The sequence below is a fragment of the Monodelphis domestica genome, chromosome 8 (genome assembly GCF_027887165.1).
Source record: "Monodelphis domestica isolate mMonDom1 chromosome 8, mMonDom1.pri, whole genome shotgun sequence".
NCBI classification, from domain to species: domain Eukaryota; kingdom Metazoa; phylum Chordata; class Mammalia; order Didelphimorphia; family Didelphidae; genus Monodelphis; species Monodelphis domestica.
In genome coordinates, this window is record NC_077234.1 from 260148988 (window position 1) to 260175390 (window position 26403).

At 40.0% G+C, this 26403-nt stretch overlaps 1 protein-coding gene across 16 annotated transcripts in view; it reads right to left on the reverse strand.

Annotated features, from left to right (window-relative positions):
* The window catches only part of ROBO2 (roundabout guidance receptor 2), a 608856-nt gene that overhangs the window by 99578 nt on the left and 482875 nt on the right, over positions 1-26403 (reverse strand). For all 16 annotated transcript variants that reach the window (XM_056807276.1, XM_056807277.1, XM_056807269.1 and 13 more), the window contains 5 exons: positions 26161-26323; positions 24315-24481; positions 23631-23752; positions 18240-18471; positions 2045-2169 (listed from right to left, as the gene is read on the reverse strand). In XM_056807276.1, coding sequence (XP_056663254.1) covers positions 2045-2169; positions 18240-18471; positions 23631-23752; positions 24315-24481; positions 26161-26323 — 809 coding nt within the window. The remainder of the gene's footprint in view (positions 1-2044; positions 2170-18239; positions 18472-23630; positions 23753-24314; positions 24482-26160; positions 26324-26403) is intronic.

Sequence of the window (26403 nt, forward strand, 5' to 3'; positions counted from 1 at the left end):
CAGGGGAAGGAAGAAGAGCGACAACAAGATGGCATGTTCCGCCTCAAACAGAAAACTCTGGAATGTTCTAGAATCAGATCACGAGCCAAAGGAATATGCAACACGGCCACAAAACAAAGCAATGTCAGGCACACACACGGATACTCCAACCTCTTCACTACATGACATATCGCGGATCCTAAAGGGCACTAGGCAGAGGGGCAAGGCAGGCCCTGGGAAGATGAATCTACCCGCGCTCCAGTCTGGCCTCAAACCCGGCCACGACACTTAGCTTGGTTTGCGTCGTTTCCTTGTCTGTAAAATAAGCTGAAGGAGGACAGGAAAAGCCACACCCATATCTTTGCCAAGAAAAAGCCGTGCAGAACAGCAGCCCCAAACACGATGCTACCTTGTTGCCATGGAAATCCTGCCAGCTCCCCACTGACAGAAAACGGTGTTTTGCAATAGGAAATGTGTAGGAATGGGAGCTATTTCTGGGTGCTTTCCTTCATAGAAGCAGAATGTCACGCATTTACCTTCTGTAAGTATCAAGAGAACCACTTCTTTTAAACTAGCTCGCTGTGTGTCGCTCTTCCTTTGAGCAAATATTTACCCAAATGCTGTAAATGTTAGCCTGTTCAACGGCTGCTTTTTGGTTGTGTTCAGTCGTTCACTGAGTCAGTCCCACTCTTGGTGACCCAACGAAAGGCCTTATCACTGGGGTTTCCCGGGCCTTTCCATTTCCTCCTCCAGAGGACCTTTTGGTCAGGTCATGGAAATAAAGCGATTCGCCCGGGGCCCACGCTAGGAAGGGTCAGAGGCGAGATCCAAACGGGTCTCCTTTCACGTGCCCCGTCTTAATTCCTGAGCCACAGCTGCCTCTTCACCTACTGAATACGGTGGAACTAGGACTACATTGACACTGAATTCAATCGACTCTCGACCCACAGAGAGAGCATGTAACGACCTTTACGTGGCTGCATAAGGACTAGTATCAGGGAGACAGAATGCCTGTTGGAGACCACACCGCATGAATGGGAAGCTGCTACACTTCAGGCGAAGGGCTGACTGGTGGAATGACCAAGCACTGCTCTGTGTGCGCACCCCCTAATTCCCACACAAAGCTCGGGAAGTGAACAAAGGGGATGGAATTCCCAGAACTTCTCCGTACACGGGGTCTGAAGTGGATGCCCAAACTAGAGGAGCAGAAATGTGTTTGGGGGAAATTGTGATTTTAGAAAAAAGTAGCAGGACCGACTGCCAAAATCTACGCGGTCTCTCCAAAGAAGAAAACAAGCCCAGAAGCTCTTAGAATCGAGGCAGAGGCAGCGTGGGGTGAAGCTGGATGTACATCGAGGTCCCGGGGTTCAGTCTCAGGCCCTGAGTGCCTTGGAGATAGTAACCTAGAAAAGGCTGGGGCAATAGCGACCAGCAGCAAAGCCCAACGGAAAAGGGCCGGGCTCGGGTTTCCAAATGCCAGTGTCTGTGCCTCTTTCCCTGACCGGTTCTTAATTCTCTGGAGTCTTTAATTCTCTTCAGTGACTTGTAGTAGGCATATTGTTGCACTTCATAATTATTTATGCATCAGGTTTCCAATGTCACCAGTATTAGTATTATTTGGATCCCTCGTTTTGTTCTGCTCTAATCAGGGCACAGTCACGATTTTATTCTTACCAATTAGACATCTTCTTTATATCAAACGTCAAAGGCACAAACCCGGAGCCCAAACTTTCTCCAAAAATCAAAGCAATTCGTTGGGACGTCAGCCAGTCGTCCCTTCTTCCAAGCAAAGCTGAATTAAGCATCTGCTTTTTTAAATTAACACTTGATATGTACCCACATGGGGTTGGGGTGTCCTCTAGTTCCAGCTTTACCGTATATAATTTGGGGCAATATTTTTGTTCCTTTTATCTGGACTATCTGCTTTCTCTGTTCTATCCCACCAGGATGGTTTGAGAATGAATCAAATAGGAACTTTCGGGGTATTTTGTAGGGAAATGGCCCAGGTTCCAAACTGCATAATTTCTTTACAGTATCCAGTGACTGTTTTATTCTTGGAACCAACCTTATATTCCTGGATAACTCCATTTTGGTGGTCTGGAGGAGGAGGGTCCCAGGAAACGCTGATACTCGTGTTGTTGTGGCTTCCAATCGTCAGCACGGTGACAGACTGAGGCGGCGCACTGGGAGCTACAGAGAGAGAGAGAAAACAAGCCCATATCACAAATCCAGCCGCCAGAACATTGCTGTTGCTTAAACGAGTTAACGGAAGATGGTCTGCTCCAAGTCTTAGTACTCCGGAGTATGTACGTGGATGCGGTTCAGCAATAGCCATTTGGGAAAATGTCCCTCTAATGCAGTGGACACTGACTAATGGTAAGAGAAACGTTTGGGAAAGGTGTTTTCCACCAATTCAGAGCCTCATTAGACATTCGTATTTTACTGCTTCTGCGGGAAAAGCTTGCTGATCAGTTTTTCCCTGGTTGGAGAGACAGACAGACAGACAGACAGAGACAGAGACAGAGAGACAGACAGAGAGACAGAGAGAGACAGAGACAGAAAAACAGAGAGAGACAGAGAGAGACAGAGAGACAGACAGAGACAGAGACAGACAGAGATACACAGAGAGAGAAAGAGACAGACAGACAGACAGACAGAGACAGAGACAGAGAGACAGACAGAGAGACAGAGAGAGACAGAGACAGAAAAACAGAGAGAGAGACAGAGAGAGACAGAGAGACAGAGACAGAGACAGACAGAGACACACAGAGAGAGAAAGAGACAGACAGACAGACAGAGACAGAGAGAGACAGAGACAGAAAGACAGAGACAGAGAGAGACAGAGACAGAAAGACAGACAGAGACAGAGACAGAAAGACAGAGAGAGAGAGAGAGAGAGAGAGAGAGAGAGAGAGAGACAGAGAGAGACAGAGAGACAGAGAGAGAGAGAGGCAGAGAGAGACAGAGACGGCCACCTTCATGCAATAAGAATGGCGATTTAGAGGGGGATCTGACCGAGACACCTATGTAAGGAAGGTGTGCTCAAACTTTACGGAAAAGTGTCCTTCTGGCTCCCATATTCAGAAAATGCTGAAAATGACAGAGTTTGCTGCACACTTAAGGGTTCAGGCTATGCCTACGACAGAGAAACAAACTCTGTGCGGCATATATTTAGTGTTGAGTCTGAGTTATGGTTGAGGAAGGAGGACAGGAAGAAGCCCCAAACTTGGCAAATGCTCTTCCTTGGTCACCTGCAAGTGCTCTACAAGCCACTCTGACAATTAAAAACAAGGCAGAAAGTTTCACGGACCGTAAGGAGGTCTTTGTGACAGTAAAGGCACACAGTGTACTCCTCGGGAGAGCGTCTTTATGACTCTCCTGTCTAGCACGAGTCTACAGCCCAAATAGCTGAAAAATATGGTATGATGGAATGTTCCTCCACGGTTCTGACCATGCAGTCACTGGCACAATAGGGTCGCTCACACAACTCCGTTGTTCTTCTTTCCCCTCTTTGGGAATCCCTCTCAGTAATCTGGTCCCATGGGGGAATCCAAGCACTTGGCTGGCATCCTGCAGTTATTAAATACGCCCCAAACACATTTAAAAGGTTTTCCTTATTTCCCTTGAAGCTTGCTTGTAGAGAAACCCGCGTGTGCCTCTGAGCGATCATTCACGGTGGTGTTCCCGCCTCCTTCTAGGAGTGTGGAGGACCCCAAGTCGCTACTCGTCTTCTCCAGCTATGACCCTCCTGAACTCTCTTTCCTACTTCGACAAGGCAAAAGAGGGGAGAGATGCCTAGAAAACGCCTGTTCGAGGGAGGTCCAACCAATGAGAAATGGTTTTTGGAGTAGGCTCCAGATTAAATTTGATCTAGAGAATCGGACCATTGCTCTCCTCTCTCCCAAACCTACCACAGTAAGCTTCCTTCTCCTTGAAGGCAAAGGAATCAAGAGTTTAAGAAGGTTAACATGGCAGTCCTGAAATATTTATTTTATTTGCATTTCCAGATGTTTAGAATCTGATTCTTAAATAAGATGGGCTGCTCAAAAGAGTCTGTCACACTTACACGCATTGGATCCACTATGAAGAGAGCAATGGTCCGGAAATCTGTCCGCCACTAAATTCCTTTAAAAAATCTTTTGAAATGTTTGATGAAAAAAATGTATTGCATCCGATAAAAATGATGACATTTTATTTTCCATCATTTACATAATAAATAATATGAAAAGAAATCATTTTATTTTATATCAAAATGACATAGAGGCAATATCTTCCCATCTGTCATATTCAGGGATTTTAGGTGAATAAATAATAGGAAGGAAACATTTTTGACTGCCAGCATTGCTTTGGTGAAGGTAGTTAAAAACTCTATTACTCTACAGAGAGAGAGATCAGATATGACCTTGTATCGTATGCATCTTATATAATGCATATTACATAGAGAGAGAGGGAAGGAAGGAGGAAGTTTCAAAAAGATTCACTCAGTAGAAATGGATTGAATAAAATCAAGTTGCCATTAAATTAGGAATTTACTTGGCAGGCTGTGAAGCTTCATGCACTATGAAAAGGAAATGTTGCTCCTTAGTATACTGTATAAGTAAACTAGAAAGGAAGAGAGCGGCCTGCTTAGTCCATGTTCCAGGCATCCTCCTCCTATCTCTGAATCCAGCTTTTAAACCCAATGAACATTCCATTCGTCTTCTGTTTGTTTTTAAGCCATTACCTTCTAACAATATTGAATGTTTGTTTCAAGGCAGAAGAGAGGTAACAGGGAGATGATGAGGCAATGACCTGCCCAGGGTCACAACAGCTAGGAAATGTCTGAGGCCACATTTGAACCCAGGATCTTCTATATCCAAGTAGCTGGCCCTCTAGTTGTTTTTAATTATTATTATTAAGCAAAGGCACTTTAAGAATTATTCCCAAAGGGCAGTCAAGAAGAGGACAGCAATAAACACTTTAAAATCTTCTTTTTCAATCGTATGAAATCTTTAGGAAAATGAGCAGCACACATATTGAGAATATCCTGGATGAAAATAAAGGAATAGGTAAAGGTTTTAAAAAACCATATTCCCGGAAAAGCACATTTTTAGTCACAAACTGACTAAACGATGTTTAGAATATGTGATCCAAATGTATTGCTATTATCTTTATAAAAAGCTTTTGATCATTAAAGCAAATTGCCATCTTTATTTCTTTTAAAATATAATTTTCTTTGCTTATCCTTTGTTTTCTCACCTATTTTCTCAAAGTGTGTTTCTAATCCTCATCGCTCAGATAGCCAACATTTGTAACAAAGAACAAAATGGCTGGAGGTCAGTTTAGCAAAACCAATAAACACGCTCAAACAGTCTGACACTATAGGCAGTGTTATGTAGCCAGAGCCAGTCATTAAACATTTATTAAGTGGCCGGCACTGTGCTAGACTTTTCCTGCCCTCATGGAGCTCACAATCTAATGAGATCCTCCCACAATGACAAATTATACCAGGCAGAAAAGAAATTGAGGGCAACAGTATATACCTGCGCACGATGGAGTCTCCAGCTTTTCAGGGCACATCCAGATCTAACAGAAACTTGAGACGTCTTTGGCACATGCCCAGTTTGCCTAACACAAAGCCCACTGTGTCCTCTGTCACCTAGGTGGCGGTTCCTTTGATACGCTGTTTGCAGCATTGAAAGTGATGAGATTGTGCTACACTCTTTCCTCTTATATGCTGTGCCTACTCTTCTGCTCTCCTGTCGTGCTCTGCTTTACCCTGGCTTCTCAGCAATTGGGTTGAGAGTGGTTGCTTCTGTTGCTCTTGGCCCTCAGTTTGGGGTGGCAGTGGCAATGTGTATGAGGTCAGGGAGTCTGAGCCAGGGTCTGACCTTGGAGCCTGGAATTCAGGTGGGATGCTGCAGCCAGCCAAAGTGGTATGGAAATCCAGAGAAAAGAGCCCATAATGGGCTTTGAACTAGGAGACTCGGCTCTATGGGGACTGAGCTTCTTTTCCCTTCCCCAAAGACTGAGGTGAGACAGGAGGGCAGCGGTTGCCTCCCAAGTGTAGGGGGGAGATGCTTGTGTATTTGGTAATTATACTTTTGAAGCAAATACTTCTTTGTCAAAGGCAATATGATTATCATGTAAGAGGGAAAAGGGGTTAATTTTTAAAGGGTTGGACTTGGTTACTTAAGAGTTTGGTCACCAGGAATTTAATTAATTCCAAAGAGATTTATTTACAATTTATTTACCAAATGTAGAAAGAGTCAGGCAAGAAATCAGAGAGAGAATTAGGTAAGATATCTAGCCTGAGCACTAAGTAATTTACTCCCAGCCCCTCCGGGCAGGGAGAATTAGTTTCAATCAACCTCAGCAAAGCCAACGAACTGGGCAGTTTCTCGAGAGGATAGGTCTTTCCTGAGGCCGGTCTCTTCAGAGAGAATCAGCTGTTAGGAGTCAGCTTTTTCACTCACCACGCGTCAGTCCAGTCAGCAGATCCTTCTGCCCCCCCCTTCACCAGCCTCAACTCGAAAGCATGCCGAGCTGAATTTCAGCAGAAGTGGAAATCCAAGTTGAACTCCACTCTAAGAATCACCATCTCTGTGCAGCACTCTCTCTCTCTTGTGTCACTTCCCCTAATTTCACACCTACCAATCACAGCTGGTTCTCTGCTCTAGGACTGCCCAGAAGGCAGTTAGTCAATTCTGATTCATTACTCACTATCACACATGTGGGTCACAGACCTCCCACTTCATGATTAAGTGGGATATTTGCACTTTTGGTGATTAGATCTAAATGGCAGATCTTCATACTTAACTTTTAAGTACCTTGTTCATGTTTACACCTATGGGGATTGAATCCAAAAATAGGCAGGTTTCCATACTTAACTCTTAAGTAGGGTATTTACCCTAATGGGGATTAAAATCTAAAAATAGACATGAATTATAATTTAAATCTTCACAATCAGGGAAGAGCTAAGTACCTTCTTTGTTACAATTAAATCCAGTCTTCACAATCAGCTAATGGAAATGGAGGGAATACAGTTAGTGGGATGTGGAGCTATTTGCAGAAATCCTAGAAAACTCCCTAATCCTCTTAAAAGTACTGCATAACCTCAGTGAGGAAGGAATACAATCGAACAGATGTAGCTTTCAAGTGGAAGGGCACAGCATAGTCTGCATGATACACAATACATGTATTGCTTGTTTCTTTTTTACATGGCTTTTCTATTGTTTTCTCCTAGGTTTTGTTATTCTGATATAGAAATGCTTTCTATTGTTGTGGGTTTCTTTTGTATTCAGTTACTGCTGTTACTGAATCTATTTTCTTTGCTTCTTATCTAGTATTTTCTAAACAAATCGCCATGTCATCAGCAAATGTAGATTGTTTTGCATCTCCTTGACGATCTTTATGCATTTGATTTTTTCTGGTTTTATTATGACTATAGACATTTCTTGAATTAGGTCAAATAACAATGAGGAAAATGGCATCTTTAGTTCTTTGATAGCTTTTGCCATTTCTATATTGCTTATAATGATAATATTTGGTTTTATGTAGATGTTGAAATATCTTTGTTTATGCTTTCCATTTTTGTGGTTTTGCATCAATTAGTTCTTTATATATCTGAGGGTATTTTTGCATATCTTTATACATTTGCATAGTTTAGAATATTTCTATTTTAATATAGTTATGTTAATTACTTTCCTAATATTGGCCATCCTTGTATCATTAATACAAATCTAATTTGATCAAAAGGAATTTCTTCTTTTGTAGATTTTAATTTCTCTGTTACGGCCTTCTGGAATTTGTTACAGTTATGTGCTTGCTGTGGTCCATCAGATTCTTTATTTCCTCAGATATTGCTTTACTCTCCTTTTTCTTACAATATTTATTAAAGGAACTTTATATTCCTATTTAAGATTTATTACCCATTCTTCCTTCTGGCTTTCACAACCCCACTGCAAATTCTTTTCTGGGTTTCCTGGCTTTTTCGTGAGACTTTTCCCCTTAGAACTCAGTAGTTTCTGGTTTTGGGGGGTTTCCTGTTACTTCCTCTCTGGCCCCTCCTCCTTTTGAAGTGAGCGTTTCCCTGCAGGCTAGGCTGCCTAGTTACTAGATCTCCTTATGTGGGGAGATATAGGCCTCCCCAGTTACAGTACTTGGACTGTAAGATGTTCAGGGACACAGGACTGGCTCCAGCTAGGTTTCAGTCCTCCTGCTTCAAGCCTAGCGCAGTCACTAAGGTTGGCCCTGTGCCTTTCTTCACTGGAGTCTCCTTTACTTCTCCCAGCTGAGTTGAATAAATGACTGTTGCTCTTCTGAGGGGTATCTCTGTGTCGTTGAAGGTCCTTAACCTCGAGGGTCAGGACACAGGAGAAGGGCAGCATATAGCTCAACGTATTAGACGCCTGCTGCTCTTTGAGGGATGGAGAGAAGATGAAGAATCTCTGTAGCAGAAGCAGGAATTCCATGATGGATACTTGCGTATGATACTGAGTTAGCTTCTGCTGGCACTGGGAGCACGAGCACATAGAAAGAAAAATGGGGGAGGGGCGCTGAGTGAGCATGTTAAGGATGAACGTCCTTGGAATTCATTCATAAGCTTTGGGGCCTTTCCTCTGTGGACTGGACTGTACATCGATCTGGCCTCTTTGTAGTGTTGGAGAAGGAGAAAAATGACCAACCCTTAGTCGTATTTTAGCAAGCAGATATGAGTATGAATCAATAACCCATCACTGATCAATATCTCTGTATCATTATCAAACAAGGTATAAAAGAGATCGTTTATGCTCACTGTCATGGTGGATAATTGACACTTTACAAACCGAAGCTGGATTTCCTAAAGATGGTGAGAATTTCTAGGAGCTCCTATTTGTGAACACAGTTCTATTATTTGAAACAAGCCTCAAATTACTATAGGAACTTCTTTTTCTTCATCTTCTTTTTAAATACACTTTTACTCTCTTTCTGAGAATCAATAGTAAGTATTGGTTCTGAGGCAGAGGAGTGGTAAGGCCTAGGCAACCTGGGTAAAATGACTTTTCCAGGGGTCATACAGCTAGGAATATCTATAGTCAAATTTGAAAACAGGACTTCCTATCTTCAGGCTTGGCTCTCTATCCACTGAGCCATGAACTGCCCCCAAAAGGAACTTCTTCATGACACTGATGAGCTAACTCTACAGATATGAAAATGCAAATGGATGCAAACTATCCGATAGTACATGTCGAATGGAGAGGCACTGCAGTTCTTCAGAGAATCAAACAATTAAAAATGATAGAGTGGGAAATTAAAATGACACAAATCTCCTCAAACACCTATGTCTTTTCAGGAACAATATGTGGACATGATGTAAGAGATTACTGTTACCTCTGAATCTACATATTGCAGGTAAATCTCTGAATCTGGACACTACAGGTGAATCAATTACCAGTGAAGCCTCAGTAAGCAAGAATTTCCATAAAAGCTATTTCCAGGAAGTGTTTTACTAGATAAGGATGAAATCAAGAGATGACAATATGTAAAGTGGGTACTTTCCTGGTACTACCTAGGAAGATTGGTTTTGAATAGCAAATAATTGAATTTCTAGTATGACTCTACTATGGATTTTTCAAGCCTTTTTCTCATTTCTTTGTCTTGACAGACCTAGGAATTTATCTTATGTTCTTTGCCCTAAATCAACTTCTAAAATTGGAATAATTAAACAAAAACTAGTTCTGGCCAAACATGTTATGGGTGGGGGGGGGGGAGTTCCTCTTAGTCAGGCTTAATATAATTTCTTCATCTCTATCAGTGAGCATATTATAATCCTGTGATCTGGCATGGTCCTTTCACCATTATCAAGAAGGAATCAGGGACTCAAAATTATTAGATGCCCACCAATTAGATATGTCTTGGGGAAGGTTGAATCATGATCTTCCAAAGTTGTATTTAATAACTCAGGATGCTGAGTGAATTTGTCTTTGATTGCTGAGAAGAGTTTATTGCTAGCTGACGAATAAACCTAGTTTCTCAAAATTTCCTAGAAAAAGGTCTCTAAACTAATTGGAGAATATGAGAATAGCCTACCTTTAAAAAATGGGAAAACAAGCAAACATTTAAAAAATTACCTAATCATAACGAATTTTTATGGAGACAAAGAACAAGGAACAAACACAGAAGGGGACAGTCAAAGCAAAACAAACACACACAAAGTCCAAAGGAAAAACATGAATTGGACTCAGATTCTGGAAGAGCTTAAATAGGATTCCAAAAATCAATGAAGAAGGGCAGAGGAAAAATGAGGAAGAGAAAAAATGGGCAAAATGAAAAAGGAGGTGCAAAAGCTAATGGAAGAAAATCAATCCTTAAACATTAGAATTGGGCAACTAGAAGCTAATGACTTCATGAGATATCAAGAAAGAATAAAACAAAAGAAAAAGAAAAAACAAGAAAACATGAACAACTTAGGAATTATTTGGACTACCTGGAAAGCCATGATAAAAAAAAGCCTGGACATCTTAATACAAGAAATTATCAAAGAAAAATGCTCTGATATTCTTAAATAAGAGAATAAAATAAACATCAAAAGAATCCACAGATCAATTCTAGAAATAAATCCTCAAAAGACAACCTCCAGGGAAAAATAGCTAAATTCAAGAGCCCCCAGACCAAGGAGAAAAGACTTGAAACAGTCAGAAAGAAATAATTCATGGAATTACAATCATGATCACACAGGACTGAGTTGCTTCCACATTAAAGGATTGGGGAGCATGGAACATCATATTCAGGATGTTGAAACATCTATCTAGGTTTACAATCCAGAGTCAATTATGCAGCAAAACTGAATGTATTTTTTCCCATGGAAAAAATGTTCATTCCATAAAAGAGAAGATTTCAAAATATTCCTAAAGAAAAGAGAAGACCTAAACAGAAAATTTGAAGTCAAAACACAAGACCTAAAAGAAGTCTAAAAAGGAAAATAAGGAAGAGAAAATTTAAGGGAATCAATAAGGAAAGAAGAAACTTGTAATTCTTTAAAAATTGTATTAGTATTAGAGCAGTTAGAAGGAGCTTACTAAGTCAGATGGTGGGGAAGTAAGCTGATTAGGATAATGTGATATGCAAAAAAAATCAAGGGGTAAAAAAGAGAATTTTGCTAATAGAAAAGGGAAAGGAGAAGTGGAATGGGGGTAATTGTATTGCATAAAAGGCATACAAATATAATAGTGGAGGGGGATGATGAGGGTGGTGATGGGCAATTTTATTCACTTAAACTTTACTCTCATTGTAACTGGCTCAGATAGGGAATAACACCCATATTTCTTGGAGTATATAATCCTTTCTTACCCTATAGAGAAGTATGAGGGGAATAAGACAAGGGAAAGAGCTGGTAATAGGAGGGGGGGGAGTGATAAAAAAAACATTGGTGAGGGGGAAGGAAGTGAAAGGAAAAAGAGGAGGATCAAAAGGGAAAAATAAGACGGAGAAGAATAAATAGTTGGTATTCATAAACCATGAACAGAAGCAGATAGCAGAACAGATTAAAAACCAGAATTCTACTAAATATTGTTTACAAGAAACTCATTTAAGGCAGTTTGACACACAGAGTAAAGGTACAAGGCTGGAAGAGAATTTACTGTACATCATCTAAAGTAAAAAAAAAAAGCAAGAGTAGCAATCATGGGGGTAAGGAGGGATGAAGGAAGGAGGTTTAACAATAACAAATCTCAAATTGTACTATAAAGCAACAATCATCAAAACATTTTGTACTAAGAAATAGAATGGCAGATCAGTGGAGCAGATTACATATATAATGTACAGGAGTAAATAACCTTATCAATCTAGTTTTTGAGAATACCAGATATTCCAGATTTTGAAATAGAACTCACTCTTTGACAAAAATTGCTGGGAAAACTGGAAAAAAGTATGGCAGAAGTTTGGTATAGGCCAATATCTCATATTTCTATACCAAAATAAGGTCAAAATGGATTTAGATATAAAGAGTGATATAACTAAATTCTGGGAACACAGAATGGTTTAATTGGCAGATCGTTGGAAAAGGGGGAAATTTAGCCAAATAAGAGATAGGGAGATAGAGATAAGATGCAAAATGAATAATTCTGATAATATTAAATTTTAAAAGCTCTTGTCCAAAAAACCTAATCTAAACACTATTAGGTGGGAAACAAACTGCAAAGAAATTCCTGAGTAAAAAATCCTCAGGGCCAGATGGATTCACAAGTAAATTTTATTTAAACATTTAAAGAACAACTAATCCCAATCCTTTGCAAATTATTTGACAAAATAAGCAAAGAAAGAGTTTTACCAAATTCCTTTTAAGATACAAATATGATACTATCCCAAAGCCAGGCAGACCAAAAACTGAGAAAGACCAATGTCCTTAATGAACATAGATGCAAAAATCCTAAATAGAATACTAGCAAAAAGAGTCCAGCAAGTTATCACAAGGATTATTCACTATGATCAGGTGGGATTTATACAAAGAATGGAAGGATGGTTTAAAATTAGGAAGGGCATCTACATAATTGACCATATAAATAATCAAAACAACAGAAATCACATGTATATCTCAATAGATGCAAAAACAATTTTGACAAAATACAGCACCCATTCCTATTCAAAACATTAGAAACTACAGGAATAGAAGGGCCATTCCTCAAAATAATAAACAGTATACACACACACACACACACACACACACACACACACACATACACATATAAACCATCTGCAAGTAACATTTGTAATGGGGAAAAATTAAAAGCCTTTCCAGATCACCTCTATTATTTAATATTCTTCAAGAAACACTAGATAGCAATTAGAGAAGAAAAATAAATTGAAGGGATTAAAGTAGGCAAGGAGAAAAATAAACTAAACTATCACTCATTACAAATGATATGATGGTCTACTTAAAGAATCCCAGAAAATCAACTAAAAGGCTAGTGGAAATAATCAGCAACTTTAGCAAAGTTTCAGGGTACAAGATAAACCCACATAAATCATCAGCATTTCTATATATTTCCAACAAAACTCAGCAGTAGTACTAGAAAGAAAAAATCAATTAAAATAACTCTAGATAATATGCACACAACTATAAAACACTTTTCAGACAATTAAATCTATATCTAAATAATTAGAAAAAGATTAATTGTTCATTTGTAGGATGAGCTAATATAATAAAAATTACAATGCTACCCAAAATAATAAATCAAGCTACCAATTTTTTTTGCACAATTAGAACAAATTATAATAATGTTCATCTGGAAGAATAAAAGATCAAGGGAAATTTCAAGGGAAATAATGAGAAATAATTTGAAGGATGGGGATCCTAGCAGTACCAGATATTGAACTAAAGCAGTGGTCATCAAAACAATATGGTACTGGCTAAGAGACAGAGGGGTAGATCAATGGAATAGACTAGGTGTAAATGACCTCAGCAAGCTAGTATTCAATAAACAAAAAAACCCCAGCTTTTGGTCAAGAACTCACTATTTTACAAAAACTGCTAGGATTATTAGGAAATTGTATTGGAAAAATTAGTTTTAGATCAACATCCTATATCCTATACCAAAATAAATTCAAAATGGTTAAATGACTTAAAGATAAAGAGTGAAATCATAAATAAATTAGGCGAACATAGAATAGTATACCTGTCAGATCTGTGGGAAAGAAAGGAATTTGGGACCAAGCAAGAGATAGAGAACATTGGAAAATGTAAAAGGAATGACTGAGTATATCAAATTAAAAAGACTTTGTACAAACAAAACCAATGCAACCAAAATTAGAAAGAAAGTAACAAACTGGTAGAAGATTTTTATAACAAAACTCTCTGACAAATGTTTAATTTCCCAAATATATAAGAAACTAAGTCAATTTACAAAAAAATCCTCCCTTTCCCCAAATGACAAATGGTCAAAGGATATGAATAGGCAGTTCTCAGATGAAGAAATCAAAACTATCAATAAGCATATGGAAAAGTGTTCTAAATCCTACCTTATTAGAGAAATGCAAATTAAAACAACTCTGAGGTACCATCTTATACCTAGCAGACTGGCCAATATGTCAGCAAAGGAAAGTCATAAATGCTGGAGGGGATGTGGCAAAATTGGGGCACAATATACTGCTGATGGAGTTGTGAATTCATTCAACCATTCTGGAGGGCAATTTGGAATTATGCCCAAAGGGATTTAAAAGATTACCTGCCCATTGATAAAGCCATACTACTGCTGGGTTCAGACTCCAAAGACATAGAAGGAAAAATCCTTGTACAAAAATATTTATAGCCTGGCTGTATTGTGGCAAAAAAAAAAATGGAAAATGAGGGCATGCCCATCAGTTGGGAAATGGCTGTACAAATTTTGGTATCTGATGGTGATAAGATACTAATTCAAAGAAATGATGAACTGGGGGATGTCTATGTCAACTGGAATAACCTCCAAGAATAGATGCAGAGTAAAAGGAGCAGAATCTGGAGAATATTGTACACAGAGACTGATACAATAGAATGTAATGGACTTTTCTACTAGCTGCAACACAATGATCCAGATCAACAAAGATTAACTTAGGAGAAAGAATGTTATCCATATCTAGAAAAAGAACTGAGGGAGTAGAAATGCAAAAGAAAAAATATGTTTGATCATGTGGTTCAATGGGGTTATGATTGAAGTATTGGCATCAAAAGGTCACTCTATTTCAAACATGAATAATATGTAAATAGGTTTTGAATGATGATACATGTATAACCCTGTGGATTGCTTATCAACTCCAGGAGTGGGGATGAAAGAGGGGTGGGAAAATCATGAATCATATAACCATGGAAAAATATTCTAAACAAATCAATAATTTTTAAAAACCCTGATGAACATCTAATTTCTTAAATTTATACAGAAATAAGTCAAATTAATTAGAATAAAAGCCTTTCCCCCACTGACAACTGTTCCAAGAATATGAATAAGCAATTTTTAGATTAAGAAATCAAAACTGTCAATAATCATATAAAAATATTCTAAATAACTCTTGATTAGAAAAATGCAAATTAAAACAATACTGAAGTAAAAGAAAGTGGTAAATGTTGGATAGTAAATTTGGCACACTAATGTATTGCTGGTGGAGTTGTGATCCAACCATTCTGTAGGACAATTTGGAACTATTCCCAAAGGGTTATAAAACTGTGCATACTCTATGATGCAGTAATGTGCGATGGAGGAATTGGGCAGAGACTGAAGAAATGATATGCAAAGCAAGAAGAGCTCAAGAACACATGGACCCCAGATCGTCAGGGGAGGAGAGAGAGAATTCCATGGAAGCTTGAAAGAGAAGTCCGTTGGACTCCAGCTATCCTGGTTTCACTTCTTCTGTTGAGAGAGGTCTGAGGACACCCCACTTCATCTTCTCTCTGGCCATTACCTTTCTACTTCTACTTTGAGCTGAAGAAAAAGATAGTCTTGCCCAGAAAAGACCCTGGCAGGGTTACTGCCATCTTCCCTCAGGGGAAGAAATTTCATTCCTTTTGAAGAGACTTATATCAAAGACTTCAACAAGTGGTACAATTCAGAAATAGGGAAACCCCTTTCCTCCTTTCCGGTCTTCTCCTTATTTCCTACCCCCCCCCCCAAGAGAATAAATAGACCCTTTAACTAAAGAAATTAGTTTGAAGGGTTTTGTTATTAGAGGGAGGAGCTGACTTACTATCTCTGAGAGATTCTTCATTAGGTTACTTAGTGAGGAAGAACAGGAAGTAAAGGAGGGGCTCAGCAATCAGCTTCCTTCCTTCAATTACTTCCTGGAATAACATCTCTTGGTTTCCCTTATTATCTTTCACAAATTCCCCTCTCTATTATCATTCTAATACAAATGTCACTACTGGGTCTGTCTCCCAAAGAGATAATAAAAAAGGGGAAAGGACCAACTTGTACAAAAGTTTTTATAGCTGCTCTTTTGTGTTAAAAAATTGGCAATTGAGGGATAGCCATAATTTGGGGAATGGTTGAGTAGTAAATGTTGGTAATGGAATATTATTGGGCTAAAAGGAATGATAAGCAAGATGATTTCAGAAAAAGCTGGAAAGATGGTGGGAACTAATGCAGAGTGAACTAAGTAGAACTGGGAGAGCCCTGTACCCAATAACAGCAATACTGGACAATGATTATCTGCGAAAACTTGGCTACTCTCAGCAGTGCAGTGAAGTGGGACAATCCGGACTGACTTATGACAAGGAATGCTAACCACCTCCAGAAAATGAACTGTTAGAGGGCTCTTTGAAATCAGTATCCTCGCTTTTATTTGGGGGTGGGGGTGGTTGGTTATATGAGGGTGTTCTTATAACAGTGATCATTATGGAAATGTGTTTTGTATGATAATAAAAAAGGAAAAAATGGGAACACTAAAAGACAGTGTAGGTTTTGATGTCAAGATGAGCTTTTTTAACATAAGTAATTTGAGGCTTTGACAAAATAACATGATTTTTAATAAATTATTTAACTGTGGTTAGAGTTCAGTGGTGATCTTGAGACTATAGATAACAGATTAGTGAGTGATTTGCATAGAAGTAATAACTGAAACTACTAAAGTCTGATTCTAAGGAAAGTACAGAAGGTGTTTGAGGACAGAGTTTTTCAAATTTACTTATTTAGAATATTTTCTTATGATTACATGATTCATATTTTTTCCCTCTCCCTGAGTTGACAAGCAATTCCATATTATTATTATTTGTGATGGAGTGATCATTTAAAGTCAAATTCCCCAATCATATACCCATCAAATCTTAAGACCAATCATATGTTTTTCTTTTGTGTTTCTGCTCCCACAGTTCTTCCTCTGGATGTGGATACTGTTCTTTCTCATAAGTCCCTCAGAATTGTCCTGGGTCATTTCATTGCTGCTAGTAGAGAAGTCAGTTACATTCGATTGTGTCACAGTGTATCCATCTCTGTGTACAATGTTCTCCTAGTTCTGGTCCCACAGTTCTTCCTCTGGAGGTGGATACATTCTTTCTCATACTGTCTCTCTGTATTGTCCTGGATCCTTGCATTGTTACGAGTAGCAGAGTCAGTTACATTCAATTGTGCCACAGTGTATCCGTCTCTGTGTACAATGTTCTCTTGGTTCTGCTCCTCTCACTCTGAATCAACTTCTGGAGGTCTTTCCAGTTCACATGGAATCCCTCCAGTTCATTATTCTTTTCAGCACAACATGCCCAGGAATCACTCAGCCAACCAGATCCAGACCTTCTGCCTTTGAGGTACACTTTCACATATATAGAGATATGTTATATACATGTGTATGCATGTGTTATCCCATCACCAACAGATACCACAATTTGTTCAGCCATTCCCCAGTTGAAGGGCATCCCCTCATTTTCCAATTTTTTTGCCACCACAAAGACTGCAGCTATGAATATTTTTGTGCAAGTCTTTTTCCTTATTATCTCTTTGGGGTACAAGCCCAGCAAGGGTATTGTGGGATCAACGAATGGGCAGTCTTTTAAAGCCCTTTGTGCATAGTTCCAAATTGTTGAGGACAGAATCTTACTAGATGCCCATAGTTAGCAAGGTGAATGAGAAACATCAGTTAGGAGAACACAAAGAACAGTCCTTAACATCATAAAGAAAAATAGGGCTCATTTCACTGTCAACAGATTTAAATGCTATATAAAGCAGTCAATAAGGACAGGTGATAAAAGTTCACTGGGTTGGACAATTAAGATCTTAGGGTATATTTGGAGAAAAGAGTTTCAGTAGAATGATAAGGCTAGAAGTCATATTGCAGGAGGTGGAATCAAGGGCAGATAGGAGAGAAGTGGAGAATATTCTTTCTAGAAGATTAGGAATACAGAGATAGCATCACATGAGGTATTGGGGATAACATTCTTCTTCAAGGCCCCTCAACATGGAATGAATTAAATGAACAGGACAAAAGTCTATTTAGAACAGATGTGGAAAAATTGTTCATTGGGGGAAAAGGTTAATATCAAATTGCAGCTAAATACCTTCAGCTTGACCAACTTTTTACAAAAGTTTAATCTCTAAGAACAAGAAAACTTCAGACTTCATGAAAACGCCCCTTTGCTGAGTAGTTTTCACAGTGTATTATTGGAGTACCCTTGTCTTCACTTTCCAAAGTAAATGGGAAAAGTGACATTCATCAATTGTTTGAGATCAGCATTTTCTCCCTTTAAAGATCATAATCTAAAGTGTAGAGGACTAAAACAATTGCAAAAACAAACCCGGGTTTTACTGTGATCTTAGCTAGATCGTATAAGAAACGTCAGTGCTGACCTTCCTCAGTTGTGTGGGCTGATTTGGATTCACTGTCCATTCCTTGAAATTCATTAAAATATGGACGAACTTTAATTTCATAAGTTGCTCCTTTTTTCAGGTGACCTAAAACAGCGCTGCGTTCTGTAGACACTTTGACATCTAAATTTTGCCACGTGGATGGAGCCTGGGGTCCTGATGTCTGGCGGTAAAAGATCCGGTAGCCTTGGATAAACTGGGGCTGACGATCAACCTGAAAGTACAGAAAATGGCATTAGAGGGAAGTCAGTCCTGTCTGGAGTATTTATGTCATGTGCAGTAATGGTAAATCGTGTCAGTCTAGTTTGAGGAAGAAAGGAAAAAGCCCGATTGTATTCTGGTGGAAGGAATATCCCATGGAAAGAACAATGGGCTTGGTATCAGATGACAGTTCAGAAACAGGGCGTCTCACAAGGACTTTTCATTTGCCTGAGCGAGCTGGGGAAAACACTGAGCCCAGTTCTATGCCTCAGTTGCCTTCCTGCTAGGATGAAATGGTGGAACAGGAAGGCCTCCTCCAGTTCTAAATCCACGTAAATCAGGGAAGTCGGATATCCCAGGTAGCCTACAATTTCTGGTGACATCGTTCAGTTGTGGTGCTTCTTTGAGGGCACTACTGGTCACCTGTGCACTAACCTCCAACTAAAGTGCACAGGCATGAGGATGAAGCTTCTGTTTGGCTCCGCATTCCCTGTGATGGAGGCAGGGAGTCTCATTACATTGGAAGTAATTATATGACAAAGTTTATTCTTCCTTATTTCCTTTTAATAAAATCTCCAGAATACAGACGACTTTTAACCTCACGTCATCTACTCAGATGTTCTCTTACATGACCTGACCTTACCCAGAGCCACCTGGGTGGCACCATCGAGAGAATGTTAGGGCTAAGAGTCAGAAAGGCATGAGTTCAAATAGAGATTTAATTTCACCTGTGCTTTCTCAGCTTAGAGTCTTTTAGCCACTCCTGGTTGTCTCTACATTATGCTATTTCTCCTTTTTCTATCGTCTTTCCCTATCAGAATGAAACTCTGTGAGAGCAGCGACTGTCCTGGTTATCCTATGTGTACCTTCAGTGCTCAGCACAATCCAGTGAGCCCTTAATAAAGTCCTCCCTCCCTCCCTCCCTCTCTCTCTTCCTCCCTTTCTGTATTTAACATGTGCTACGATTCTCCTCCTCAGCCTTCTTTTCTGCAAATGAGACATCAGTTCTTTCAAGGGACCTTTGAGTGGTGTTTTCCCCATTGATGACATGAATCTGGATAAGCTCTCATTTCCTTTTATCGACTCCAAATGTGGTCTGATCCAGGCAGAACCAATAGAATGGGACAATCTCCTCACTGAAAAATGTACTTCTGTGAATTGAGGCTAGGCTCCAGCTTGGCTACCAGAGATCGTTGTTGCAATATGATCGTGACCAAGAAAATTTCACCTGGGTTTTAAGTGATCCCAGAACAGTCCCCAATACCTGCCTCGTGGGACTTTGGATAAGTCACTTAAACTCAAGCAAGTCTTTGATGAACTTAGGGACAATGATCTGCTTTCAAGCTGCAAATGCATCCTTGTAGTGTACTTGGTGCAACCTCTGCTATGGATGAAGAAATCTTTTGTGGTCAGCTGTTTACCTACAAGTTTCTCATTTAATTCTAGCGAGTTTGTGTGTGTGTGTTTGCACTCCCAGACGAGAAAAGAAGAGACATCCAGAAGAGAGACAGGATTCATCTCTATGTGGATCCTTTTTCAGATTAGCATAACTCTTGCATTTCTCCAGATGGTGGCTGGAAGATTTCCTCGTTTGCCTTCTTCGTGTTACTTTCTTTAGCCCTGGCATGCCAATGATTATAAGAAAATACAATCATAAATACCAACAATTGGAAACTTTGAAAAATAAAATAAACTTTTAACCCAAACTTAGCTTAAAATATTTCAATTTGAGACTTCAGGACTCCATGGCGACAAGTTCAGAGAAATCCATTTGGGATCCGTTCGTGTTGAGATGTCTGGGGGTTCTGTGGGCCTTCACAAGTATGGTTTCCTTTGGCCTCTTGGCAGAGATTTTCTAAAGCGAGTGCTACGCCTCCTGGAGGGCAGGGCAAGAACCGAAGATCCCTGGACGAAGGGATGGATGCATTTTCAAGCGTTCATCAGATCAGCCATCTGGTATCCTTAATTCACTGTGCATTAGCCTATGTATAGCATAGAAGGCATATGACACACACGAGCTTTGACATTAAAACAAGGAAACAGTCACATGTGTAACCGCCGAGTAATTGTCACTGTTAACAGCCGGGCCACATATGCCACGACTTTGGAAACTTCTCCACGTTCACTGTAAGGGAATTTGCGCATTGAAAGAGAATCATAATTCACGATAATAGCTGGAAGGAGCAAGCTGTGTCCTTGAGAACATTAAGCAGCTGTTTCCAGATGAAGGCAGTCTGTAAATCAGGCTAAATTGCTTCTAGCCATCTTTGAGTTTCCTTAATTCAATGCTTTACAGACTTGGTGAATCTCAACAGGCTGCTCTGACCACTTTACTGTCCTCCCTCCTTCTTAAAGCGTAGCATAATGGTGACCAAGGGCCACGGCCCTGAACGGGGTCCTGAAGGGAACAAAAGAAGTTATCTCCCAAAGAAGAAAAAGGAAAACCTCTGAACATCCTCTTCTGCAGGATGTAGCAGATCATGTAGTTGATTGGAAGAATGGATTTAGGTAGGTTGGCAGTCTTTAGGTTCTGCCTGTTGTCAGGGATTGGCTGTGGTTTAAAACTGTGTATTCAGGAACATTTATATTAGAAGAAACGCCAGCTTTTTAAGAGTAATTACACCACATGATCTACTTGCTGTCAGGCATCAATAATCATTGAAAGGAAAGAGATCACTCCTGGGGTTCCAGTCATAGATGTATCTCTGTAGATCGTCGTCCAGCTATAATTTCTCAGCTAGTGGGACAGTTTTTCCTTCATTCCTGCAGAAAGCCAAGGTGGAAAGTCCAAGAAAAATAGATGTAAAATCTAGGAGATGAATCTAGAAATTCCCTTCAAATGGACAGTCTTTTCATTGAGATTTTAAAAAGAGATTCCAAGTTTCTAATCTTTCCCTGAAATCAAAACAGTTTTCCCAAGTCAAAGTCCAAAGAGAGTTCTTTGCTCAGATCTTCCAGGATACATAGTTTTTTGGGGGGAGGAGGGAATACAACTGAGCTCTGTACCTGGTGTTCCAAATGCACTTCTTTCGTACCTCATTCTTTTTTTTTTCCTAATTTCCTTTCTAATCTGAAGAAAGTTAAATTTCTGCATTCTTTTTGTCAATAAAAGTCATCCAGAAATAGGGATTTTGTCTGGAAGGTGATTATAAATTCCCTTTTGGCCAGCATTTTCCAGGAATGTTTGTGAGTGTCATATTCCCTACAACTCACAAATGTGTATGGAAGGAGAGGCCGAGGACCTTACCAGCACTATGTGTTGTATTTTGCATTGACTTTTTGCATGCTCTCATCCCTATACTGTCACAACATGTTTAAAGCTCTGCTACTTTTTAGCTTCCCATCATGGCCTTAATTTCTACATTAAACTAATTTTAAAAATGGAAAATTAGATGGCCTGTTCAACACAACACACATGCACACACACACACACACACACACACACACATATATATATGTATATATACATCAGTTTGAACCTTAACATAGAATAATAGCCAGAATTATTACTATAAATGAGAATAACAACAGCAAAATGGGTATGAATTAGACACAAGAGCTCAAAGTTGTAACTTCAAGTTCCTAACTATGCACTGCACTTGATGTCAGTTCTCTCATATTCTAAAGTGTGTGATGGTTTCATTTCAGGATCAAGGTTAATTAGTGTGTGAGAACATTTTCCTTCACCGTAGCTTGGGATTCTGAATAAAGACATTGAAGCTGATCACCTTTTTAAGAAATGTAGTAGATTTAGAAGGCCAAAGCCAAGGAATGATGGGAAGTGAAGACATCCAAATGTCGACTGAAATCGATACATCCTGCAGGGCTACAGACCAAACCGTCTCTCTTCTTTCAGAACCTTTCTGGGGTCGTCTTCCAGAGACCCTCCATTGTCAATCCTACCTACTGGGGATGGTTTGTTTTTCCAGATGTCTCAAAATTGTGTAGCTATAGTTGAGCACGGACTGCCGCTGACTTCCACAAAATCCCAGCCCATCCTTGGCCTGCTTTGCTTTGGGGTTATCCATTTCTCTAATACAATGTTTTCAGCTCCTTTCTTACAGGGCTCTACAATCTTCCTTGACAAAGACACTGCAGTGGTTTGCCCTTTGCTTCTCAGGCTTATTTTACAAGTCAAACAGAGTCCAGGGACTTGCCTGAGGCCACACAGTGAGTCAAATTTAAAATGAGGAAAATGATCTTCCTGACATCAGAACTGTGCTCTATCCACTGTACCTTCAGGGCACTCTGCTTCTCCCTATTCCTCTTGTTCTGCTCTTATCTTTCATTCTTCAGGAACTCTCCTGTGCTGAGCTTTTTGGTGCAGAATAACTGAAAGAGGGCCATTAGCTTCAGGGAAAAGCTGGTGGTAGTGCTCATTCATACACTGCAGTCCATGTGTCCGTTTCTGTTCCACTCCGGGGCCAGTCATTGCCCATGTAGCGAATCTGTGGAAGGTGTAAATGCCGATGGATGGCCTCCCAGCACTGCGTGTATAGAGGTTCTTCAGAATGTTCTTTCTGAATGTTCTTCAGAAAATGACTCTGCTCATTCCCCTCATCCACACGGCATACTGGGCAACACTGTTCCGAATGACTAGAACCTCCCCGAGGAGCAGAGGAGCCTGAGGAAGCCAACACTCTGCCTCAGCCATCAGAGACTTCCAGAGGCCGGCCCTCACCTTCCTGTTTCTCCAACAAACCAATAAAGCTACCATTACAGACAAAGATTCCTTCTACTCAAATTGCTGATAAGATTCTGGTCTGACATTCTATTATCGTCCCCTCCAATAGCCACACAAGTCCTTCTTCCCCCATTGCATCGGGAGAGGCTTCTCCAAGCAGGAAAAGCCCAGAATCCTGCTGACGCCGTCACCGACTCAACCCGAATGTTACCGTGTCCTCGTGTTGGAGAAGCACTTGGACTTTCCACCAGAACGAAGGGACAGACATTTGGTTACCTTTTGTGCCATGGAGCTTCTCTGCTACCCCTCTAAGCCCTAAAAGATGTTCTCTAGCCAGAATTCAGAATAACCGCCTTTCCGTCAACACCAACAGCTCGGCGGCTCTCCTCCAACTCCTTTGAGAGAGCCTGTAATGTGGGCCCCATGTTCAAGTTAGGACAAATGGCACGAGCCAAGCAGAATGATTTTAGCAGTTACCCATCACTTACCGTCCACGTGACTTGGACTGTGGTGGGAGTCAACACCACGGGGTTATGAAGACGCACGGCAACATCCCCCAGCTCCTTCTGGACCTGTCTGTGGTCTACGCCTTGGGCTGGCGGGCTGATATCTGTGGGCACAACCGGTATAATTTTGTTCTCAACCTGTCTTTTCACATGGGAGGGGTGTCTATTCCCTGTAACTTTCCAGAAAAAATGAACCATCCCTTTTCTGTACAGTCTCCACCATGGGAGGAACTTAATCCATTTTGGCATTTGATTCTCCCGTATGTAGCACAATTAGCAAGTTCTTCATAAATCTTTCCATTCATTATCTGGGCAAATGGGGGGACAAACAATTCCTTTCCTGTCATCACATGCAAATGAGCGGTAGAAGGGATATAATGAGCTCTTCCTCTCCTAACGTCTTCATCTCTAGCTTTTCTTTTTCCTATGGAATCCTGGCCAAAGAACATAAAATGGAACTAGATGAAACTGAACCTATGAAACTGAGGCAAAATGCCTTGTCATCATGAACAGGTTGTTTCTTAATCATGGAGCCAATCTAATGAATACATTTTAAGAGTAATAATGAGGTGCTCATTTTCCATGATGCACATTTACCTAATTTCTGCATAAATGACATTAAATGTGTTCCCCAACCCCCCAAGCAACGTTCATTTCCAAGGTTACCTTGTGTGCGCACAGGGTCCGACATGGGGCTGGGGTCACTGAGACCCTGAGTGTTGATAGCCCTCACCATGAACAAGTATATGGTGTTGGGCCGCAGTCCTCTTACAGTGTACAGCGTCGTCTTTACATGGTTCGCCACAGTTTGCCAGCTATTGCTCACTGATTGGCTGAAATGAGATGGAACATTTCTATTTCAAGCACGGAGGTAGAGAGAAGGCACACAGAATGTGGCTGGATTACAATGACAAAGTTTTAATGGTTGAAAATTAAAACAAAATGGCACAAACAATAAGACACAAAACAGTTGGAGTTTTCAGCTCAGTAAATAAAAGTCTGATGAATTCAGAGAATTCCACAACAAAGCGGAGCCCGCCGAACAAGAGTGCCATGCACAACAAATCAAACTCAGCCCAAGAGATGGGACAGATGTTGCTAATGCACTGCAGCCACTACATGAACACCTGTAAAAGGAAAGGAGGTGGGGATGGAGGGTGAGCAAGAATCACAACATCAAACTGGAACAAGAACTATGGTCCTTTGAAATATATGCAAATATGTGTGTGTGCTTATATGTATATATACACATAATATACAGATATACCTTGGAAAGAATTAACCTGTAGAGAGAATAAATGGACTACAGAGTAAATTATGCCAACACATTTTCCTGTTACAAGATGTGTTCTCTTTGCCTCAAATCCACATGCAACATTACAACAGAGCCTTCTAAAACTACACATCTGTAAGAGAAGAAAGGGAGCGTGGAGTAAATATTGCTTTCTATGCTTACATTCTTATTAAAACTTTACATCATATATTATACTGTGATCACTCTGAATGATGAAAAAGCTTGCAACTGAGTCACAAATGTCATTTCAACACTTTAAGGTTCTTCCATTAAGGGTGAGAAAAGAATACAATCTCTAAAAAGAAATCTGTCAGCTGTTTACTTTTCATCTGGCACATTAAAATATTAAAGTGATCCAAAGTCCTGACTATTTTCAGAAGCATTTAAGCTAAAGAAATAGAGAAACAATGCTATATTCAACAAACTTTCTCAAATGAAAGTTTCATCCCCCTTGCTTTTTACAATATTTCATCATCCAAAAGATAAATGCATAGAAATAAGAAAATAAAAATGTTATTTTCGAGTTTGTCTTAGAAGACCACCAGATCAATTTCTATCTGTTTACATATCGACAGATATAAATTTGGAGACCTTAAATGGGTTTATCTGTTCCCCAAAGCATATATGCTATTTTAAAGGATTTCATTCCAGTTCTTACAGTTTTTTCTTGGGCATTCTACAAATATGCTTTGAATATAAATATTTCAAATATTATAATCAGTTTACTATCTACTTAGGAGAAAAGAGATCCCATTGTATTCTCATAATGCACAACATATACACATGTACACGCACATATGTATATAGGCATGCATGTATGTATGCATTACATGTTCTATGTGTGTTCCACACATAGCTTCGAAAGTGCCAGAGCTTCGGCTATTCTGATCAGCTGGTTGTAGTGCTGTGTAGACACAATAATGATCAGGATAAGGAATGAAGGAGCGATGGTGTCGATGTGCCATCAGCTGAAGCCTGGCTGACCTGAAGTCACAGACAAAGGCTCATTTCCATTTGCTAGTTAGGAAAAATTTGTTAATGAAAACAAGAGCAAAGCCTTGTCTTTGACTTCATGTCATCAGCAATCAGGTCCCTGAAGGAGCCTGACAAGTTTTCACTTTCCATGGAGTACCATTTAAAACTCCTTCAATGTATGCTGTACTTCCTGGCACTCAAAATGAAAGAAAGAAGACATTAAGAGTAAGACTGTCCCCGTACCTGAAGGCCTCAATGATATATGCACTAGCTGGCAGGCTTCCAGGGCTGCCTGGTTGCCAGGACAAGGTGACGCTGTTCTTACTGACATCAGTGACCTGAGGTTTGGACGGCGGTCCAGGCAGCTCATTGAAATCATAAGGTTTACTGATTGTTGCTCCAGATTCTGTAAGGGATCAGATGTAGATTAGTTCACTTTGGCTCCCTATTGGACAGCGTGGTTCAATATATCGATGTGCGTGCCCA